The sequence below is a fragment of the Megalobrama amblycephala genome, linkage group LG13, assembly GCF_018812025.1.
Source record: "Megalobrama amblycephala isolate DHTTF-2021 linkage group LG13, ASM1881202v1, whole genome shotgun sequence".
In the NCBI taxonomy this organism is placed as follows: domain Eukaryota; kingdom Metazoa; phylum Chordata; class Actinopteri; order Cypriniformes; family Xenocyprididae; genus Megalobrama; species Megalobrama amblycephala.
Window position 1 is genome coordinate 16,217,537 of NC_063056.1, and position 9,210 is coordinate 16,226,746.

At 36.8% G+C, this 9,210-nt stretch overlaps 1 protein-coding gene across 4 annotated transcripts in view; it reads right to left on the bottom strand.

The window, feature by feature from the left end:
- rxrbb (retinoid x receptor, beta b) overlaps positions 1–9,210 on the bottom strand; it is a 36,111-nt gene that overhangs the window by 15,941 nt on the left and 10,960 nt on the right. For all 4 annotated transcript variants that reach the window (XM_048152280.1, XM_048152277.1, XM_048152278.1 and 1 more), the window contains one exon: positions 3,740–3,891. In XM_048152280.1, coding sequence (XP_048008237.1) covers positions 3,740–3,891 — 152 coding nt within the window. The remainder of the gene's footprint in view (positions 1–3,739; positions 3,892–9,210) is intronic.

Consider the following 9,210-nt stretch of genomic DNA (forward strand, 5'->3'; position numbering starts at 1 on the left):
GAAACACTCACTCTGTCTAGATGCGTTTAAATCTGCAGTAAGGATGCTTTCCTGTCATTTAGTACAACATGCACACTTGAAGCTGACTAAAAGTGGAGGATTTATAATTTTGACTCCTGCAAGTCCTTACACACCATACACGTCTTACATGCTGAATCCTTGTTTGTCCTTTTATGTTTGTGTGTGTGTGTGTGTGCATGCGTGCATGTGTGTGTGTATGTGTGTGCCGATCTGTTAGTGTGTGTGTGCGCTTGTGTGCACACGTGTGTTTGAGTGTGTTTTAAATGCAATTACAAAGCAAAAACTTGGTTTGGTTTAACTCTGAAACATGAAATGTGGAGTTATCTGCTTTTGCTAAAAAACTAACTTTTAATATATATATATATATATATATATATATATATATATATATATATATATATATATATAAGTTTAATTAACTTTAATTTTGTAAGTTACCTGTATTTTTTGGAGTTATTATTACTTAAAGCAACACAACTGCAGTTTGACTGATATTACTTGGACAATAAAATCATGATTTGTGAGAATTAATAAAAAAAGTTATCCGTTTTTGCAAATGAACTCTTCAAATGTTAAAAAAAAAAGACACTTGTTTTGAACAGTACCTTAATATAATTTTATTATTATAATCTTTCTTTATATGATTGTTAAAGTGTTAGTTCACCCAAAAATTCTGTCTTTAATTAATCACCCTCATGTCGTTCCACATCCGTAAGACCTCCGTTCATCTTCGGAACACAAATTAAGATATTTTTGATAAAATCATTATGGCTCAGTGAGGCCTCCATTGACAGCAAGATAATTAACACTTTCAAATGCCCAGAAAGGTACTAAAGACATATTTAAAACAGTTCATGTGAGTTCAGTGGTTCTACCTTAATATTATAAAGCGATGAGAATACTTTTGTGCGCCAAAAAAAAAAAAACCTTTATTCAACAATATCTAGTGATGGCCAATTTCAAAACACTGCTTCCTGAAGCTTCAAAGCTTTACAAATCTTTTGTTTTGAATCAGTGGTTCGGAGCATGTATTAAACTGCCAAAGTCATGTGATTTCAGTAAACAAGATTTCGTTACATTATAAGTGCTTCGAAATGCTTCGAAATTTCAATGGCTCACGTGACTTTGGCAGTTTGACACACGCTCTGAACCACTGATTCTAAACAAAAGATTCGTAAAGCTTCATGAAGCAGTGTTTTGAAATCGCCCATCACTAGATGTTCTTGAATAAAGTCGTTATTTTGCTTTTTTGGTGCACAAAAAGTATTCTCGTTGCTTCGTAACATTAAAGAACATAACATTGACCTTCAACCGTTTGGAGAGACCATTGAAGTCCACTATAGGGAGAATAATCCTGGAATGTTTTCATCAAAAACCTTGATTTCTTTTCGACCGAAGAAAGAAAGACATGAACATCTTGGATGACATGGGGGTGAGTAAATTATCAGGAAAACTTTATTTGAAAGTGGACTAATCCTTTAAACTACGCCAGAGCGCATACACACCTCACACACACCTGAGCGCAAAGCAGTTGGACATTGTGGTGTATTAGAGGTAAAAAATTATATAAATACTGTTTGGTTTCTCACACAAACCGATCGTTTCGTGTCTTAGGACATCAATGTGTCGTCACGAGCCAAAGGGTTTGATTTGGATTTGTCTGTGCATGTTTTTTTTTACTCTTATAGATTGTGTTCCCATTGACATGCATTATACGACTAACAGACTGTAACAGTTGGAGTTAAAAATCATAATTTGTGTTCTACTGAGAAACAAAGTCACCTACATCTTGGACGCCCTGGGGGTAAGCAGATAAACATCAAATTTTCATTTTTGGGTGAACTATCCCTTTAAGGTTAAACCACTGTAGTCACATAAACTTAAATATGTGTTTAGTACCTTTCTGGACATTTGAAAATGTTAATTACCTTGCTGTCAATGGAGGCCTCACTGAGCCATCGGATTTTATCAAAAATATATTAATTTGTGTTCCGAAGATGAACAAAGGTCTTATGGGTGTGGAACGACATGAGGGTGAGTAATTAACGACTGAATTTTCATTTTTGGGTGAACTAACCCTTTAATTCAGTTTGTGTGATATGTACAGTATATGCTATGTGTTACAATAACTAAACATTGTACAACATTTTAAAATTATTATATAAATTCAACAGAACTGTTCAAAAAACTAATGCGATTATGCATCAAGTGTCAGTTACCCCCTTTCCACCAGCACAAACCAGGTGCTAGTTCAGAGCTAATGCTAGTGCCAGTTCGGAGTTGGTTCAACTGACGAGCCTTCTAAGAACCTGTTTGCCTTTCCACGGGCTAGAGAGCCACCACAGAGCCAGGTCTTGAGTCACTGTATACGTCTCATATTTCACAGCAAAGCTAGCACCGCAGCGCCAAACACAAATACACTAGGCTCGTTTGAGATGCATCGGCTTCTCGCAAAGCGATCGGCGCATGACATCAAAGCTCCGCGAGAACAATCCAAAAGTACAAGGAGTCGTATGCTCTACAAACGCTCCCGCGGATCCGCGGCACCCGCCGAATCGGTCCGCGCTGCTCCGATGCATGTCGAACAAGCCTTCTATCAACAATCGCGGATGTTTCACAACTGTTGATGCTCATGGCTTTGCGAACCTACATCGGCATCCAAACACGGCTCGCCGTAATTTGTATATTGACGGAGATTACGATCGAGCTGCTATTAGCTCAATTAGCTGCTATTTCAAAAATGGCGGTCACAAGTTTCTTGTTGGTCACGGTAACCCCGCCCCCAGCCCCTGACACAAGTGGTTCTTATTTCTAGCCCAGCAATGTTTTGGTGCTACTTACGAACCACTTTTTCTGGTTCGGAGCTGGTGCTTTGTGTGTCGAAAGACAAAGAACTGGGCTCTAGGCTCTGGCTCCGAACCAGCACTCAAACTGCCTTGGTGGAAAAGGGGTAAGTGTTGTTCAATGTAGTATCGACTAGAGCTGCACAATTCTGGATAGAGAATCACAATTTTTTTGCTTCAAACTGGTTTCCCGATTCTGCCACGATTCTGTTTTCTTAGAGGTTCTGACAAAATGTTAATTGCTGCAGTCTATTTAAAATGTTTAATCTGAATGAATTACTTAAATGGTTTGAATGATGATTCAATGACTCACTCATAAAGACTTCACTTGTTTCATTACTGGATGAATCAGCGTTTTTGAACAAATCTCTTTAAGAAATAATTCAATGACAAATATATTTTAACAGTCACTTGATACAATGATACAATCATTATCTGATCGCTTCCGTAGACATCAGTGTTTATATCTGAACTATAAACTTTTATATACAGTACTTCTGTGATAACAGGAATATTTGTATGACAGAATTGAAAGAATGATACTGTGTGGTTTTCTCCTGGAAAATTGTCAGGATCTTTAGTAGGGCTGGGCGATATATCGCATGCGATTCTCACGCGCATTTCGTCAGTAAAGCCGGTTCCCTGATTACCGCTAAATCGCCATCACCTGCTTTCAAATGGAGCGCCTTTTAATAGACAGAGCCGTAGTTCACGGACAAGCCACGCAAAATCGGGTTCAGTATCGAAGGCGATTCGCGTGAGAATCGCATGCGATATATCGCCCAGCCCTAATCTTTAGTAATGTTAATTGTTCTGTAGACTTTCTAAACAAATAGCATAATACACAGCTATCAGTGGCATGTAAATGCACTCACTGAACCAGTGGCATCAGTGTGCAGGTCTGTTCTGTGCTCTACAGCTGTCTCAGCCTCCAGGATCTTCTCCACAGGCATCTCCTCATTGGCTGCACTGCTGAATTCATAGTCTCCATCCCGCTCCTTATTCTTCTGACGCTCTTCCTGAACAGCTGGGGCAGAACAAAAGATGAGAAACTCATACATGTCAAGGAATCAGCCAGGCCATCTGTACCACACTACTGAGTGGTGTTGCCTAGTGGTTCAAGTTCTGGCCTGGAATACAAAAGATGCGATTCAAAAACAACCATTGTGTCCCTGAGCAAGAATTAAATTGGGAATTAAAAATTGATTGATTTCAATTCTGGAATTGGATACTTAGGATCAGTAATTGGATATCTGTTAAAAAATTTAAATTCCTCATCGATTTCTTTGTGTGCATTTTAATGTGATTTAAACCATTCAAGCGCGAGAAAACCGGAGCACCATTTTCTGTAATGCGGACATATCCAAAGCACGCACACAGAAAGCCACCTCTCATAATGCATGATACTGAACTGAGTTCTCTTTTGCACTTGAGCGGACAAATACACACAAAATGATGTCAAATATCCTTGTAAACAGTCAGATTTGTTGAGTGGTTTATTTGTTGAGAACAGTTGAGAAAGCAGCCTAATAAACCTGCTGCTGTTTGTTTTGAACACAGATGTGTGTCCACAGTGTGTGTAAACAACCAGCCTATAATGGAAAAAAAACACCCACGCCTTTTTTATAATATATTTGGGTGTGAGCAAAAATGTGTCGTTTTTGTGTGTGGCCCTTTATGAGCTGCTACTCCCAGCCCGCTTTTCAAAAGTCAGCAGAGCTTAAATAGCTCACGCTTCAGATACTCAACAACAACAAAGCTGGAGAATCTCACGCAGCCAAAATGATGACGGTGCTCAGCCTTACATTGTTCAAACCGGAGTCAGACACAGATGGAGAGACTCAGGAAGAAGTTACAACTTTTAGAATGCAACAGCATGTTTCTGAATGGTTAGTGGATACATTTATGTAGTTGTTGTGGAGTTGATTCAATTCATCGACTAGTATGTATCGTCATTAGGGGTGTGACGAGACAGGTAGCTCACGAGACGAGACACGAGATTGAGTTCACAAGAACGAAACGAGATTTTTACACACTATTTTTAAGAAATCCTCAAAGATGATTAGAAAAATAATCTGCAGGTGTATTTGAAATGTTAAAAACTAATCATCTTGTAATTAATGTCATTTCAGTTCTACTTTCGGAGTATGAATTATCATATGCAGTAAAAGACAACAATATTCAAGAACTGTAAAACGTTTTGCCGCAGACTCAACTGACTGACTTCTCTCCTGTATAATTTCATACAAGTCTCTTCAGACCTTGCTGTACATGATTTATGAGCTTCTACAACTTTTGACCTCCTAACTGAACGTCTTTCCACAAATTGTTTATAGAAATAAAAAGAGTATAAATAAAAATGGTAAAACTTTACAATAAGGTCTCATTTATATACATTAATGTATTAACCAACATCAACAATGAGCAATATCTTTGCTACAGTATTTATTAATCTTTGTTAATGTTAGTTAAACATAAAAATAGTCATTCACGGTTAGTTCATGATAGCGCATTAAGTAATGTTAACAAATACAACTTTTGATTTTAACAATGTCTTAGTAAATGTTGAAATTAACATGAACTAAAATAGTGTAGAAGTATTGTTCTTCCTAGTTCATGTAAAGTTAACTAACGTTAACTAATGAAACTTTATTGTAAAGTGTTACCATAAAAATAAATAACAGTTTTCTTTTAGTCTTAAGTGCAATCAATAAGTGCAACTATAATCAAAGCACTCTATCAATATTCAAAGTGCAAATAGAGACCAAATTTTTCTTTAAGCATGATACAGACCTGAGAGATGCTTACAACTACACAGCCCAGACTAAGATCGCTTTCATATTGGAAGATATTTGCATGCATCAGGGAGACGCTTTCAAAATGCGGGGTATTGACATCACGTTTGAAGACGCGCTCGCGTTTACTTTCACTTTCGCGATTGCGCGTACTCTGTGAATAGGGAGCGGTGGCGACCGTTATATGACTGAATTAAATGTTTTTTTATTTCTATAAAAAGCAAAACGACAGTGGAGGCATAATGTAAATGTAGCGGTGGCATATTCTTTCCTAATTTCACCTTCACACTATCACGAGACTGCTTTTCGCCTCGACGTGACACGAGATCTCGTCAAACCCCTAATCGTCATGTTAAACTTTTGTGCAAATCCAGCATTGAACTGACCCTTGCCAGACCCACGCAGGCCCACGCAGTCTGGCGTAAATGATTTGCACAAATATACAACACTTTACCTACATTCTTCAGCACATTTCCTCCTTAAATGAAATTCAACAATGGTGTCCTCAGTGGCTCAGATGCAGAGAGTCTATGGAGACTCTTAAGTTCGTTGGTACATCCAACAACAGAACATTTGTAATGTTTTTTGGCACAGACATTGTATATCTCCAGCTGCTACAGCAAGTAAACAGAAATGGCGGACTGCTGCGGCTCTCTCCGGACAGCATCTATGCAAACAGGGCAGTTCATCACCAGTCATGGGCAGGGCTTCCTCCTACTCTTATGGAAGAGATTATAAAAAAAAAGGCGTGGGTGGATATTTACCATTATAGGCTGATTGTTTACACACACTGCATAATAGGTCCCCCTTATAGAATAGGAAACACTATTTAATTTGTATCTTTGTTCAGTTGTATTTATTTGTGCTATTGCTTATTTGTTTATTTGTTCTTATTTAATTACTGAGTGTTCACTTGTCTTTAAGAATGCTTGAAATTTATATTAGATAGGCTTGTTGTTTTTGCTGTGGTATTTTTGTTAAAACCAAAGGCAAAAGTGTTCTTTAGCCTGTTGATTTGTGTTCATTGTATTCAGCTACAATGAAATGTTTTGCAAAAAGACTTAAAATGTGAATGATAGAGGGGTTTTTTTGTTGTTGTTTTTTTTTTACCTTATTGGAATCGAAACTAGGAATTGATAAGAATCAGAATCGATAAGCAAAATTGGAATCGGAAACAGAATCCCTAAAATTCAAACGATACCCAATCCTATCCATGACACAACAAGAATTTCAAAAATTGCATAATCTGACATAGTGACTATCATAACAGACAAAATTATTGTGTAGTTAGACCCCGACGTAAATCGGGTGGATCAAAGTGACATATAAATAAGAGATTACCAACTAAAAGTCAAGACCAAGCTTCAAGACCAGACTTGCGTTCTGTCATTTATTACAATAATAAATAACTGATTACTGATTTTCTATAAAAATCACCATCCCTGACCATTTCAACTTAATGGTTTGCATTTAATGACTATTATTAGTATTAAGAGTTTAAGAGTACACCCCCCCCCCCCCCAAAAAAAAATGTAAACATCTATATAAACAATTTCATCCACTTTTACATATCATTATGATTATCATTATTATTATGATAATTCATATAATTATTAATTATTTTAGCAAATATGGACCCTTTTTACAGACTGCCATAACGTGTTTGCACATTTATCAGCAAAGTTATCAGCAAAGTTTTTCTTTTTTTATTATTAAAACAATGAAAAACATTTTTTTAAACATATATTTATAACACTATACTTTGTGTTATATTACCCTGGCAGTAAATTACAAAATAATAATAATAATAATAATAATTAATTAATTAATACAATGGCTGAGGAAGTGATGGCACATTTGACATATTTCTATTTTCTGACTGCTGTAAATCAATCTCTCTAATATTTTTCCCCTCTTTTAGAAAGTCATTGAAACTACATGGATGTTTTCTTTTGTTATCGGAGCAAATGAGAATACAAAAATGATATTTACTGCCATCTCCCATTTAACACTATTTGAACTATGACAACTTCCACGTCTGTGAACCCTGAAAATGTCAAAAAGGGTCCATTATGTAAAATAAATATTAATTGTATTGCAGTAATGTTGTGCAGGGGTACTATTTTTAAATTAAATTGTATGTTATCCTATACATCACTCAGCCTCCTTGTTCTTTACGATATTGGAATTGGCCAATATCATACACTTGACATTTGACTTGACATTTGATATTCAACAGTATTCTTAACATTTATTCAACAGTGCTTTGATCTGCCTGCATTGACACTATTCTTTAAGAGCTGCTATGCAGCAAAAATTATGTACCAGTTATCAATGTAAAGCTGCTTTGATACAATCTGCATTGTAAAAAGCGCTATATAAATAAAGGTGGCTTGACTTGACTTGGCCATTAAAAAAAAACCTAATGGTTGACCACTAGTTTTTGGTAGCATATTTTTTGTCCTGTTTGTTATTGACAAGTAAAAAACTGTAATTTCATGAACCTTGAGTACACATAATACAGCAATAGTTTGCAGCTCAGTGAATAATTCATGAACCACACGAAGGATTCTGTGAGTAAAGCGTTGAATGCAGATATGAACCATTAATGGAAGCAAATGTCATGAAAATCATTTCTGGTTCTCAGTTCCCAACCCTAGTTTTTGGCCTGGTTGTTGTTTCCCTCCCACATACGACATGCTTTCCATCATCTGTCAGGGGCTGTGGACTAATAGGCCATTTGTTCTTGCATTGTTTTACTAAACACAATCTAACTGCCACTGTCACTTAGCTTAAGATGATCATTGTGCTTGACACCACCTTTTCATATGAAAACAATGCAGTTCCATCACATAATGCTGATCTACCATAAAACCTATTCAAACACTACAATAACGCTACTACTACAATATGTTTCATTCCATCCTCTACCTACAGTACCTAAATGTTACTAAAGAGACAGCTTATACATTACTTCACACTACAGGAGACATGTCTTAAAGGATTAGTTCACCCAAAAATGAAAATTATGTCATTAATGACTCACCCTCATGTCATTCCAAACCCGTAAGAACTCCGTTCATCTTCGGAACACAGTTTAAGATATTTCAGATTTAGTCCGAGAACTTTCTGTCCCTCCATTGAAATTTTTTGTATGGTATACTGTCCATGTCCAGAAAGGTAATAGAAACATCATCAAAGTAGTCCATGTGACATCAGTGGGTTAGTTAGAAGATTTTGAAGCATCTAAAATACATTTTGGTCCAAAAATAACAAAAAACTACGACTTTTCAGCATTGTCTTGTCCTAATCCTAATGTCGCAGATGTCCTAATCGCGTCAACAGTGACACGATTAGGACATCTGCGACATGCACACCTACGCACCATTTTAAAAAATATAGCAATACCAAAATACAAACAATGTATAATAGCTTGAATACAGCGTGCGTCTCTGTAAACGAAGCTCGGGCGCACTAAATAACACGTCATCAGCGTCACTGTCCGGAGCAGAAGGGGGCGGTAATGCACCGATAAGCTGGATGCCAACCGC